Here is a 13,128-nt window from a genome sequence, read left to right as displayed (position 1 = left end):
ACTTGTGAAAAGTTAGACGTGAAAACTGCGCGGGGCTTGGGGGTTTTCCATAGACACTCTCATTATCCTGGGGTGGAAGTGAGGGCTGGTTACGTCGAAAGAACATCCCGCCCGCTCAAATCTTGGCAGTATTTTTGGCAATATTTTCTATTGGCTAGGCGGGGCGAAAAAAGCGGGGAAGGATATCCGGGATTTCATCTATTAATTTAGTATCTTTTTTGTTTTTTGCGAATATTGTATTAGTAACACATAGAGATAGGGATTGGTACATTCATGTGTCTTATCATTCCAAACGTTCTCTTTTATAGTTGCCTAACTAATATTTTTTTCTTTCTTTCTTTTGTGCTTCATCATTCTAACATTTTCCGTAATTGTTCAGCCACAATGGCATTTCATTTTTTTGTTCGATCATTTTAGATTTTTAAATCACCCTTGTTTTATCAATATATCTCTACCGCCTGACCACACTATTCTTCCGCACGTTATTAGAAATATTGTACATCACACTTTCATTTTTCTTTATTGCTTTGGTCACACTTTTTTCGTAAAATTGATTCCCACCCTCCCCTCACGCACTTTATTGCTTTATCACTCTTACATTCCCATCTCCTTGTCTTTGAGGCTTGGCTTGTTTACTTCGCCTTCTTCCTCCTCCCACCACCAAAACCCGGGAAGGGACGTTTGAACGACGAGAACGCCTTCCTTCCGGACTACAATTCCCATCAAGTGCCTGACTGATCCCTCAAGATGCAAGGTGCGAGGCGTTTCCCAGCATGCACCGGAGTCCTTTGCCGAACTCCATTTCCCAGGGTGCCTTGGGCGAGTGGAGGGCGGTTAAAGGAAGGCGGTAAAGTCTGCCGTGTAAACGCAGCTGCCGGGTTCCGGGTCTCGTGCTTCGCGAAGGGGATGGAGGGGCAGGTTCAGCGGCACCAGGCTCTTTACAAGGGCGCCCGGACCCCGCCTTGGAAGGAGACCTTCAGGCAGGTAAGGCGGCGGCGCGGGGTCTGCCCGAAACTCCCGTGGAACGCTGCGACTGCGAACGTTCCATGACTTCCGCGGAACGCGGCGACTGCGAACGTTCCATGACTACTGCGAACGTCATGACTACTGCAAACGTTCCATGACTGGATACATTTCAAGGAGCCCTGCCGGCTCTGCGCGTTGCTAAAGGGCAGATTTGGCCGCCGTCCTACCTGGATGGCCGTTTCCGTAGGAGCCCAACCCCTAGGGACCGAGCATATAGCTAAACTCCCTCCCACAAGAAGGTAGCGATGGCCACCACCTTGGATGGCTTTTAAAAGAGGATTGGACAAATTCATAGAGGCGGCGGCTGTTGATGGCTATCTGTGACGGCTATGCTCACAAACCATGTGTTTTTATAAGATCCCGGAACAACTGCGTTGATGTTGTGGGTGCTTGCTTGTCTGTGCTCTGCAAGAGGGTAGTTCCCTTTTCTCGTTCCGCAGTCAGGCACCGATACTATGGAACTACCCTCTTGCAGAACACAGACAAGCAAGCACCTAAGTCCCTAAGACGCTCCTGCAGTCCATCGGAAGCCGCAGACGCCCCATCGGACGGTTGACTTACAAAAATAGTTTGCAAATTGGAACCGTCATTTCTGGGTTCGTGGAGTTCAGGAGCTAAAACGTTTCAGAACAGGAACTGTTTGAAAACCAAGGTACGACTGTACACGGTATCAGCAAAGGATACGCAGGGCATATATGAAATAATAAATAAAAAAGTCTTGTCAATAGTGCAGTATCTCAGAGTGGAGAATGACACTATTTAGCAGGAAGAAATCCCAATAAAAATCCTCATTATTATATATATTTTAATGATTGTTTATTTGTATATATTTATATATGGATGTTTTATGATGTTTTATGATAGCCTATACTATACTTGTAATGCCTATTAAAGGTTTGGCTAAGTAAGTAATAAAATGAAGTCAAATACACTGAATCTGATCAGTTTCTAGTGAATGAAAAACACTCCCCCCCCAAAAAAATATTCCAAGAATATTGAAAAACTACATCCCTGTAGTCATATCAGGTGAATCTTTAAAAAAAAAAATTGTTCAGAAAGCATTTCATCTTCCTAAGTAGGGGATTGTGGGGGAAAGTCAGAGAAATGGTTTGGCCATGCTGGTGTCTCCATTGCGAGTCTTTATCTCTCTGTTCACTGCCCTCCAGCGCTGCGTGGAGAGGCTGAAGAGCAGCCGTGCCAGGCTCTTGGACAGATACCGCCATGTGGGGGAAGACACAGCCCATCAAGCGAGCAAAGCCCTCTTGGTCCAGGAAGTGATGGAAATGGAATGGCAGGCTCTGCAGCCTCTGGATTTCCAGCTGCCCTTCCCCAGGAAACAAGAAACTTCCCCTCAGGTCACTGCGGTAAGAAGCAGCTACTGTACTATGTTCTTTGTTGGCGGTTGTCCATATCACAGGGGGGGGGGGTGTCAACATGCAGAGGGCTGCAAGGCCAGCTGGCTAGCCCCAGCTGGGCCGTCTCCTTCCAGCTGTCCACTGCGAAGACCCATCGGCCTCTGCTCCGACCTAAATCAGCGACCCGGGCTTCAAAGCCAGGGCACACTATCAGCAGATAGAACTGCACACACAGAATAGGCGTGAGGCTTGTGAAAGCATGCCACAACTACAGATTTATTAATCATAAATCAGGACAAAGAAACATGTCGTCTCTCTCTCTCTTCATCCTCTCAGAGAGACAGGGAAAAGCAAAAGCAATACACACAACGGAAGTTCCCAGCAAACTGTGCTGGAATGTAAACAGACATGTGACACGCAACAGTTCCTCACACCTGCTCCTTAAGGTGGAATGGAAATCTCAACAGTGTGTGTCTGGATTGTCAGCATAATGTCCTGGTGCCCACAAGGTTTCTGAGCGCGCACACACCTCACAGCCGCATGAAGTAGCCTTGGCAACCAGAGAGGTGGCCTTTCGTTCCCTCGGAAAGTACATAGAGCCGAAGGAGGAATTTGGAAGAGCGGCACTCTTTCACACTTCCTCTTTCAGCTCTATGTGCTTCTCAAGGCTCAGATTAATTCTAGTGGATCTGCCTTCTACCCAGATCCCTTGGAAGAGCAACGTAAGTGTGTCTGTGTCTGTCTATCACTCTCTGGGGGTGGATGTCTGGACTGATCCCAGGGGTGAAAGGTGAGAAATGCCCAAACAGCACTTACAAATGCCCAAAGGGCACCTGCAGTACCGGTTCAATCCAAATGTGCCCATGAGCTTAAAAAGGTTGGCAACCCCTGTAGCTTAGAGGCTGGCATCCCTCTGGCTGTATACAAATTTAACTATTATTAATAATAATTCAAAGGTCTGGTTTAGACCTATGAAGCCTTATACAGTGGTACCTTGGTTGTTGAATGGCTTAATTGTCAAACGAATCAGCCCCTGAACGCAGCAAACCCGGAAGTGGGTGTTCCGGTTTGTGAACGTTTTTTGGAAGTCGAACGTCCGACGCAGCTTATGATTGAGTGCAGGAAGTTCCTGCAGCCGATCGGAAGCTGTGCCTTGGTCTTCAAACAGTTCTGGGAGTCAAACAGACTCCCGGAACGGATTAAGTTAGACAACCAAGGTACCACTGCACAGGTTAGGTCTAGGCTATCAGAAGGACTGTATTCTTTCACACAGATTTGCTCTAGCTCTGAGATATTTTGGGGTAGGCCCTTCTCCCAGCCCCACCATCTTCGCAGGCGTTCTTGGTGGGGATGTGGGAGAGGGCCTTCTCGGTGGCAGCTCCCGTATTTTGGGGCTCCCTTCCTAGAGAGGCTAGACTGGCTCTCTCCATATTGTCCTTCTGCTGGCAGGTGAAGTCTGTTTTTATTCTGTGGGGCTAATACCAGCTTATTGTGCGGTTCCCTTTAGATGCTGGACGTTTTCGAGGAAATCCAGGAGGAGCTGATCTTGCAAGGTACTTGATTCTCCTTTGATTCTGATAGCCGCGGCTTTAATTTCTGTTGGCACAGCCTGTGACGCAGGGGACGGGGCTTTCTCCCTTGCAGAACAGCTGGCCGTGGAAGAGTACGAACAAAGCCTGCGCTTTGAGGAGGAGTGCCTGAATGCTATCCTGGACGGCTTGGATGCAGAGCGCAAGGTCATCTGCCCGGTTTGCAGAAGGTGAGGCAAACACATACAATGCTTTAGGTCAGGCCTTTCCTCTGCCTCATCCCAGTTAGGTGATGTGGAGAAATAGCTAGCAGGCGGCCGAAGTTCGCCAGCGTAAGACTTAATAAAGGAAACAAAAAGGAATTCGTCCCTGTTTAAGTTTCACCGCTGATCGCTTCTGCACCTTGCGTTAATTCATGGCTGTTCTTCCTAGGAACAATCTCTGTGTGACGAGTCACTCGGTTGTGTGTCCGTGTGGGCTTTCCATCAGCACGCAGGTAAGCAGGTGCTCAAAAATCATTTGCGCCGTCTGGGGTAAAGGAACATGGCTCAGCAGCAGAGTGCACCAGATTTGTATGCAAAAGGTCTGGGTATGTTAAAACCAAGGGGGCAGAGAAATGCATCAGAAATATCCCACCCACTTCTAAAAGGCCACAGGTGGTTAAGGGCCAAGGCCTTTAGAGCAGTGTTTCCCAGACTTCGGTGTCCAGCTGTTTTTGGACTACAACTCCCACCATCCCTCGCTAGCAAGATGTCAGGGATGGTGGGAATTGTAGCAAGTCAGGGATGGTGGGAATTGTAGTAAATGAGAAGACACAGCAGAAAAGGCCCGTTGAGTTAAACAGCTGAGCAGATTTCCCGGGCTGGATTGCACTATTAATTTTGTAAAGTTGTTGTTGTGATTTATTACCCACTATTCACTTCAGGGTCCTAGGGTGGGACCCCTGGACAAGTAAGTCCAGTCAAATTGCGGCGCTCATCTTGCTTTTCAGGCCCAGAGAGCCGGCGTTTGTCCACAGACAGCTTTCTGGGTCATGTGGCCAGCATGACTAAGCCGCTTATGGCACAATGGAATACCGTGATGCATGCCAGAGTACACGGAAGCGCCGTTTACCTTCCCGCCGCAGCAGTATCTATCTACTAGCACTGGCTTTCAAGCTGCTAGGTTGGCAGGAGCTGGGAGAGAGCAACTTAGCTCACTCTGTCACGGGGATTTGAACCACCGACCCTCTGATCAGCAAGCCCAAGAGGCTCAGTGGTTTAGACCACAGTGTCAGACCCCTCTGTAGGGAAGGGAAGCGGTTGGCAAGCGAGGTATACATGTGTGGAATGGGGAGGACTGGGCTGCCTGCTCCACCAAAAGGGTTTGATTCCTTCTCTCTGTAAGGGGATGACCAAGGAGAAGCTCTGCTCCTCGCTGGAAGACAGCGTGACGGAACACGGCCGCCGCTGTCAGTGCTGTCCTGAATTTGCTGTAACCAGCTGGGCGGAAGGCAAAGCACATCTCCTCATGAGCTGCCAGGTAAGAGCCTCATTTTGTGACAGCAAGAGTGGGATGTGCCTGCCTGCTGGAGAGGCAGTGTGGTGTAGTGGTTAGCATGTCAGGACTAGGACTGAGAAGGCCCTTGTCCTTGTTTGGGAGAAGCGCAGGGGATATCCCTGGGTGTAGCCCCTATAGCGCTGCCAGTTGATGGGAAGTGATGAAAGACTTCTCCATAGCACTGCACAGTATGAAGAAACTGCACATGGCAGGCAATTATTATATTTCTTTTTGTGTTCTTAGGTTTGCGATTCGTGGACGGTTATTTTGTAGCCGTGGCTCCATTTGCAGCACTTTCCAGGAAAGCAGAGAACTCTCAAGTCTTTCCCCCCGTCCCCTTCTGAGAAGCGCCTTATCTACGTGTGGTAAAATACACACAAATGTACATAATGTCAAAAAGTGCCCTTTGTGGATTCATTGATGCGTGTTGTTTACAGTGGTTCTCGGTTGAACAAAAATACCTTTCAGTGTTGAGAGAGGGGTGGGTCTTGGTGCACATGGAACAAATGGGATATTTTGTTTTCCTGTTTTGTAACGTTAAGTGGGCACAGCTGCTTTGAAGTGTTTATCTAGATTTCTCTGATCCTGCTATCAGAGCAGGGAGTGTTGCTTTTCCTGCTTAAAAAGTGCAATGTCCACTGAAAGGAAAGTAGGATGACATGAGATCATGAAAACCCGCTGGGTTGTTGTGTCAGAACTCCTCTCTAAGGCAGACTGGTGTCACATACTTTTAATAATTCTTTGCGAATAAAGTTGGACTGCTACTGTCACCATTCAGTTTTCTCTGAAGGAACCAGACTAATATTGAATTAAAACAAGCACTATTGCCTCCTCTTGTCATTCAGGGAACCACTAAACTAAATTAAAAAACCGGCATTTGCAACAACTGAAAATTATCTGAAGATCTTTAGTACACCATTTGCACTACAAACTCTCTAATGTCAAGCAGTTTTTGAAGGCAAGAACTTTTACAGGATATACTACACTGTTTATTCCTTTTCATATCGAGTGTCCCAGCGTACAAGTGAAAGTATACTTGGACTTGAGACATGCAAGGAAGCTTTCAGACCATCCAAGAAAGCCATTTTGCAGTGAGCTTTCCATCGAGAGGCCTGCTTCAAGCAGAAGAAACACCAGTTCAAGAGTTGCATGAGGGGGGAAAAAGTTGAATCTTTTGGTATCACTGGAGGACACTCAGAGAAAAAGGAGGATGAACACTCCCAATATCTGAGGATGGTTAGGGTGGCTGTGGTATAAACGTAGATTAAAAACCCCAATACGGGTTGGGAAAGATCAAATGTTTTTATTCTGGGTGTTTCAGTGGGGAAATTTGGATCACCATCAGCGTTTAAATGAAAGAATTGATTGCTTACTGGTGTCTACAAAAGGAAGCATGAAGCAAAAGCTATTAAGTGTGGAAGAAAATCTCTAGGTATGGCACACCCCTAGCGTATGTGGCAATCCACATTCACAAAATACTCTTAAAAGTGCTATGATACTTTAAGCAGTCATGGCTTCCCCCAAATAATTTAAGGCTGGAGTTTAAGGGTGCTCAGAGTTGTTAGGGGACCCCTGTATCCCCTCTTCCAGACCTACAATTCCCAGGGTTCCCTGTGAAGAGGGATCGGTGGTTCAACCACTCGGAGAACTATAGCTCTGTGTCGGGACTGGGGGCTTCCTAACAACTCTTGTCACCCATTAAACAAACTACAGCTCCCAGGATTCCTTGGGAGATGCTGCGACTGTTTATAAAGTAGTATCATGGTGATTTAAATGTATGGGGTGAGTGTGGCCTTAGTCTCTGCTCTAGGGGTGGGGAACTGGAGCAGGCCAGCAGGTCAGATCTTTTTCTCCTCCACCTCCTGTGGGATACAGCTTGCAAAATGGGATGTGCCTGCTCTCCCTGCTTTCAGCCAAGGTGTACAGCAGCCCATGCCTGATAACATCTGTGACACCATGTGTAGGCCAGGTGGGTTGGGCCAGAGTGAGGCCTGCAGGCTGAGCTTGCAGACAGCTCTGCTCTAACAGCAATTTGAACACTATTGTGTTGTTTTTTTACGTTTCTGAGATTATTGTATCCCTTTTTGTGCTTCTGCTTTATTTAATTTGCTTTGCTATTTTATTGCGTTGTTTGTGTTTCTGATTTGTGGCTTAAGTGGCAAGGTAACTAATAACAAATATAAAACGTGTAATAAAAGCATCTGCCACCGATTACAGGCTGTTTTGACAATACATGGAAACTTTGAAGCTTTGGGTGAGATTTCAACCCCAATTAAAGGAGCAGGGAACCCTTTGTACAACTTCCTATGGTATGAAAATGTTGCTATTTATCTACATTTATAAACTCAGCAATGTTTCAGCATTGCATCAGTGTTATTCTCCACCTCCAGTATTCTTGCATTAAAAAGATGAATGCAATGAAAAGATAATCATCTTTGCATAGATGGGATTCCAGTGTTGTTTATAACTTGAAATGCAAAGGAAATTGTTGGTAGCTTTATTTGAACAGACTCTCTCTCTCTCTCTCTAAGCATTAGCCACAACCCTAGGCACTGTTTGTTGTTGTTTAGTCGTATCCGACTCTTCGTGACCCCATGGACCAGACTACACCAGGCACTGTTACACAGGAGTAATTACAGTGACAGCAGTAGCAGGAAGGTCTCAGATTTAATCCCTGAAATCCCCAGGTGGAGCTGGGAAGTGAGGGCTGAAACCCTGCAGAACTGCTACCTGTCATTGTGGACAATCCTGAAATCCTTTCCTTTGGTTTTTTCCTCTTCCAGGTTACCAGCTTGCTCCCCAAGTGCTGTTCTTTTCCCTCCTCTTTCTTGTTCTATAGGGCTTCCCCTATGTGCTAGATAGCACTGAGCTAGGTGTACCACAGGTGTAAGCAAGTATTCAGCTCACTAGTCACCTATCACAGAAGCAAAGAATCAGAGCTGGAAGGGATCCCGTGGCATAGGCAAACTCGGTCCTCCAGATGTTTTGGGACTACAATTATCATCATCCCTAGCTAACCGGATCAGTGGTCAGGGATGATGAGAATTGTAGTCTCAAAACATCTGGAGGGCTGGAGTTTGCCTACGCCTGATCTAGTTCATTCCCCTGCAATGCAGGAATCTCAGCTACATCATACACAAAAGAAGAGCCCGCTACCTCTTGTGGGAGTCTGTTCCACTGTCTAACAGTCCTTGAAGGTGGGCAGTGCCACAGGGTGGAATGTTTTCCAAAATTAAAACCTCCAAGGTTTATATTTCGTTGGAAAACATCTCATTTCATAAATTCATCAGCAATAAACCAACACAATACAGGCAGCCATGGCTGTTTCAAAGTGATTCGTTTATTTATGAGTATTCAGTAAACCAAACCAAACACCCTGAAACACCTTACTCTAGGGAATATTTACATTTAATGCTGGAAATTTTGCAATGCAAATTTAACAATTTTCAAGCTCAAAGCATTGCTAGAAAACACACATCACTTGAAGGCACATTCTTGATAAGCACACTTGAGAAACTAAATAAAGGTATTGGCGCAGCTAAGAGCTGAAAACTTTTTTACCCTACGCTAGCCAAGAAGCAGCTTATAAATAACAAGGTAAAATGATAAACTGTGAGGACAGGGGTCTGAAAGACAGGAGACACACAAAGGAAAATGTGCCCATTCTTAAAAGTTTCAGAGTTGAGTGTAATTATATAGTTCTGCATACATACAAGGTGGCCCAAAAGTAGGTCTACAGAAGTAGGTCTACAGCTGAATCAAAGAACAGTCAAGAAGAAAGAAAGTGGATTCTAAAGCAGTATAGCTACTTTTGGGCCACCCTGTAGATTCCAGCTGCCTGAAGGAGCAAATTCTTCCCCAGAAGAGGTCCTTCAATATATTGGGGAGTAGTGTCCATGGCAGGGTTGCTCCTATAACAGAGCTCTTCATTAAAGGTGTGTGGGTGAGAATAGATGTGTCACGAGAGAGTAGCTGCCCAGTTTTGACCAAGAGCTCGCGAGCGGGACCACGAGGCATTCTCCAGATGCAAAAAGCTTATTGCCATACTTTCAAGGCAGAACAGCAACACTGATCCAATGGATCCCATTTTATTTGCCACTAGGGGTGAGGAACATGTGACCGGACTACAAGCTCCACCAGACCATTGGGTATGCTGGGTCTGATGGGAGCGATACAGTTCAAGAACATTTGAAGGTTCTCCATCCCCACCTTTACACAATCACTTCTTCAGCTTGTTCATTTTCTCTTCCACCTCCCGCACGACACTCTGGAGTTTGACAGCTGTTTTTGTCAAGGCGGAAAAGCTTTCTTTCAGGTTGCCGACCCCCTCTTCTCTGCCTACGTTTTCAAGGCCATCAAACCACTGGAGGATCCCTTCAAGGTGCGCTTGGACAATCTTTTGCTCTTCCAGCTCCGCTAGAAGAGCCTGTTCAGCTGCGCTTTCGGCCTTGAGTTGTCGTTCCAGCTGGTCAATCTCATCCTGGAGCTCCTGAAACTGTTCTGGAGTGTAGCGGAATTCCTCTTGGCCTTTGTCTTCCGGAAGCAAAACATTTGGGGGGATGCTCAACACCGTTTTCAGAAGGGTGTCTTCCATTTTGCCAAAGAGGTTGTTGAAAATCTTCTTCATTAAAGAGAAGAACTGCTCTGTGCTCCTCCGGATTAGGGAAGGCGTGAGCTTATTGGGACGGATGCACTCCAATTTATTCAGAATCGTGTCCTCCACCACAAGCATTATGTGAGCAAGGTGGTCCTGGAAGGCTACATATATCCGCAACATGAACGTTTGAGGAGTAAAGCCGAAGAACTGGGCCTCGTAGGCCATGGGATTTACTGACATTTTTGCAAAACTAGCTACACAAACACAGCATGGAAGTCTGCGAAATAAGAAAAAAAGGGCAGTGTTATAAGAGGTAAAAAAAATACTGGACGACCCCATTGGCAAAACCAGATACTGCCTGTTAGCTATTATTATTATTATTATAGCTCAGCAAAGGGAGCTATTTTTATTATTATTGCTTGCAGCAATTATAATACTACAGTAAAACATCAAACATTAAAAACTTCCCTATACAGGGCTCCTTTCAGATATCTTCTAAAAGTCAAATAGTGGTTTACTTCCTACTGTAATTTCCTACATTCTGACATGACACAACATGGTAAACCTAGGAGACAGGTCCAGGGGTGAATTTTTAGAAAAACAAGGACAATTCCATGAGGGAAGAGGGATGTAGTGGGGAGAGAGTGTCCTGTGAACAAAATATGATCTAAACATCTGCTTGCTAAGACGTTTCTATTCATCTTACTCCTGCATTCTTGCGTTGTTCACTATGCTTCAATATAGACATATAAATATATGTGTTAGCTGCTACTGTGAGTTTATGGTCTTACTGGTTTAGATTTCACCCACTAAGGTGTAATCCAGGTTAGCAGTAACTTTATAATATTTTTACTGGCGTTTACAAGCCCCTCAAAGGCTGCAGTGCTAAAGATAAACTGAGAAAACGTTCAGTCTGGGAGAATGGCATTTAACCATTATTGTTAATTAAATTTATTAGTCACTGTTTTTTAAGCAAAATAATCTCAAAGCAACTTACAACAGCAGGCAAACTCATTTAAACCAGCAAAAAACAAAGAGACAGTCTAAAAGAAACATTTAATTTTTTTTAAAAGCAGGATTAAGGCATATAGTTATGTCTGTGATTGAATCCATAATTATTTCCTATAGAAATACAGTACCAGACAGTTGGGGCAAGTTCCCGTTTCGAGATCTGGAGCTCCTGACCCGCGTTCAGGTCTTTTTACCTTTCCAAGCGGGGATTCGAACCCACAACCACGGCAGCCTCTCCGGTGCAGCACCGACCTGGAAGCCCCTTTGCTTCCCGCCACTTTTTAGCCTTTCACCTCCTCGGCCCCGCCCACCGCTCCTCTCATGCCCTCCTTCCCAGATCCAATCATAGAGATGGGGGCAGCCAAGAGCGACACCGTGGCTTCCAGTAAGCCTCCGTGATGGCAAACACGGAGCAATGAAAAAGTCAAGAGGGGATCGTTTCATTTGTATACTTTTTGCGACCTAGGAGGACGGAACGGTCGTGGCTAGCAGCCATTAACACTCCTGCGGTGTAAGCACCCCTATTGCAGGTTGCAGACTGGGATGAGGCTGAGAGAATCGCTGCCAACCAGAAATTAAATAATAGAAAAATATATAATAGAGTAATAATCTAATAATCTAATCTAACGAATCTGCAGTTGCAGGGGGGAGAGGTCCAGCTGAAGGGGTTGCCATCCCTACAGAGCTGTGTAGTGAAAATGCAGAAGACAATTGTATTTCGAGGAGTTAGGTGGCATGTCCCTTTCCCTTTAACATCCCCAGTTGGATTCTTGTGTTTTACACACCTGTCCGGAGTTTCTTCTGTATTGCAAGTGCTGGCTGGATGCCGGCAGGTAGTGGGAGACACTCAGCCGCTCTGTATTAATCCTGACTAATGCCAGGTGCAAGGGACACGGGTGGCGCTGTGGGTTAAACCGCAGAGCCTAGGACTTGCCGATCAGAAGGTCGGCAGTTCGAATCCCCGTGACAGGGTGAGCTCCCGTTGCTTGATCCCTGCTCCCGCCAACCTAGCAGTTCGAAAGCACATCAAAGTGCTAGTAGATAAATAGGTACCGCTCCGGCGGGAAGGTAAACGGCGTTTCCGTGCGCTGCTCTGGTTTGCCAGAAGTGGCTTAGTCATGCTGGCCACATGACCCGGAAGCTGTACGCCGGCTCCCTCGGCCAGTAAAAAGAGATGAGTGCCGCAACCCCAGAGTTGGTCACAACTGGACCTAATGGTCAGGGGTCCCTTTACCTTTACCTAATGCCAGGTGCACTTGATTACATCAAGGCAGTGGCGTAGCGTGGATTGTCAGCACCCGGGGGAAGGCAAGTAATTTGCGCCCCCTAACCCGTGGATTTGTGCCCCCTAACCCTAAACCCCAGATGTTGTGCCCGGGGCCCCCTGCACCCCCCACGCCACGCCACTGCATCAAGGCAGGCTATAAAAGCCATAGGTGGGAGGGATGCGGGGAGCTTCTGCCCATATCAAAGGCCCTGATGCTGGGAGACCAACGGTCGGGGTCTTTCTCCTGCTGCTCTACCTGGAGCTCCGGGCAGCTGAAGGGGAGATTGGGTGGCCCCTGTTGGGTATATTTTATATTATGCTTTGTATGTTTGTTTGTTAATAAAACTGTCTTGGTTCCCCTCCCAGCTCCTCATTCCTTTTGTCCTGATATTCTTGGAAAGAACTGCTGCATTTGGCAGCACTAGTTGCCATCCCTACAGTTGCTGATCTATGGCTGCAGATTAGGGAGTTAATTTACAACATCTTTGCAGTGTTGCCCGTGGTTGTCAGCTGTACGTCGCATGGAGCTGAAGTTGACGCTTAGGCCAACCCTGCAGGGCTGTTCACTCTTGGCGTCAATGGGCTGAAAGAGGAACTTTGACAACCCTTCGGTGTGTTGACTGAGGGGAGGTGGACTTCCAGCCCAAAGTTCCCTCTGACTGCAGCAAAGGCCAGTGGGCTCTTCTTCCTCCCTCAGAAACCGCGGACTCCACTGAGGCATAGGAACATAACAGGAAGCTGCCATATAGGGAGTCAAACCGTCCGGTCATCTATTGTCTGCACTGACTGGCAGCGGCTCTCCAC

At 46.8% G+C, this 13,128-nt stretch overlaps 2 protein-coding genes across 3 annotated transcripts; one reads left to right on the top strand and one right to left on the bottom strand.

Annotated features, from left to right (window-relative positions):
• Positions 1-816: 816 nt before the first annotated feature.
• Positions 817-7,891, top strand: RPAIN (RPA interacting protein). Its single transcript, XM_028708510.2, has 7 exons — positions 817-984; positions 2,193-2,390; positions 3,889-3,934; positions 4,026-4,140; positions 4,343-4,406; positions 5,297-5,431; positions 5,693-7,891. The coding sequence occupies exons 1-7, from the start codon at positions 907-909 to the stop codon at positions 5,720-5,722; spliced, it is 666 nt and encodes a 221-aa protein (XP_028564343.2). The 5' UTR covers positions 817-906; the 3' UTR covers positions 5,723-7,891.
• An 876-nt stretch (positions 7,892-8,767) lies between these two features.
• Positions 8,768-11,360, bottom strand: MIS12 (MIS12 kinetochore complex component). Of its 2 annotated transcripts, none has more exons than XM_028708553.2 (2): positions 11,252-11,360; positions 8,768-10,323 (listed from the first exon to the last, which is right to left on the bottom strand). In XM_028708553.2, exon 2 carries the CDS (start codon positions 10,284-10,286, stop codon positions 9,669-9,671), a length of 618 nt encoding a protein of 205 aa, XP_028564386.2. In that variant the 5' UTR covers positions 10,287-10,323; positions 11,252-11,360; the 3' UTR covers positions 8,768-9,668. The 2 variants fall into 2 exon arrangements, with proteins under 2 accessions (XP_028564386.2, XP_028564385.2); XM_028708552.2 differs by having other exon boundaries at positions 11,186-11,349.
• Positions 11,361-13,128: the final 1,768 nt, after the last annotated feature.

Source organism: Podarcis muralis, chromosome 15, assembly GCF_964188315.1.
Source record: "Podarcis muralis chromosome 15, rPodMur119.hap1.1, whole genome shotgun sequence".
Lineage (NCBI taxonomy): Eukaryota > Metazoa > Chordata > Lepidosauria > Squamata > Lacertidae > Podarcis > Podarcis muralis.
Note: the sequence above shows the minus strand (reverse complement) of the source record. Positions and strands in the feature narration are given on the sequence as shown.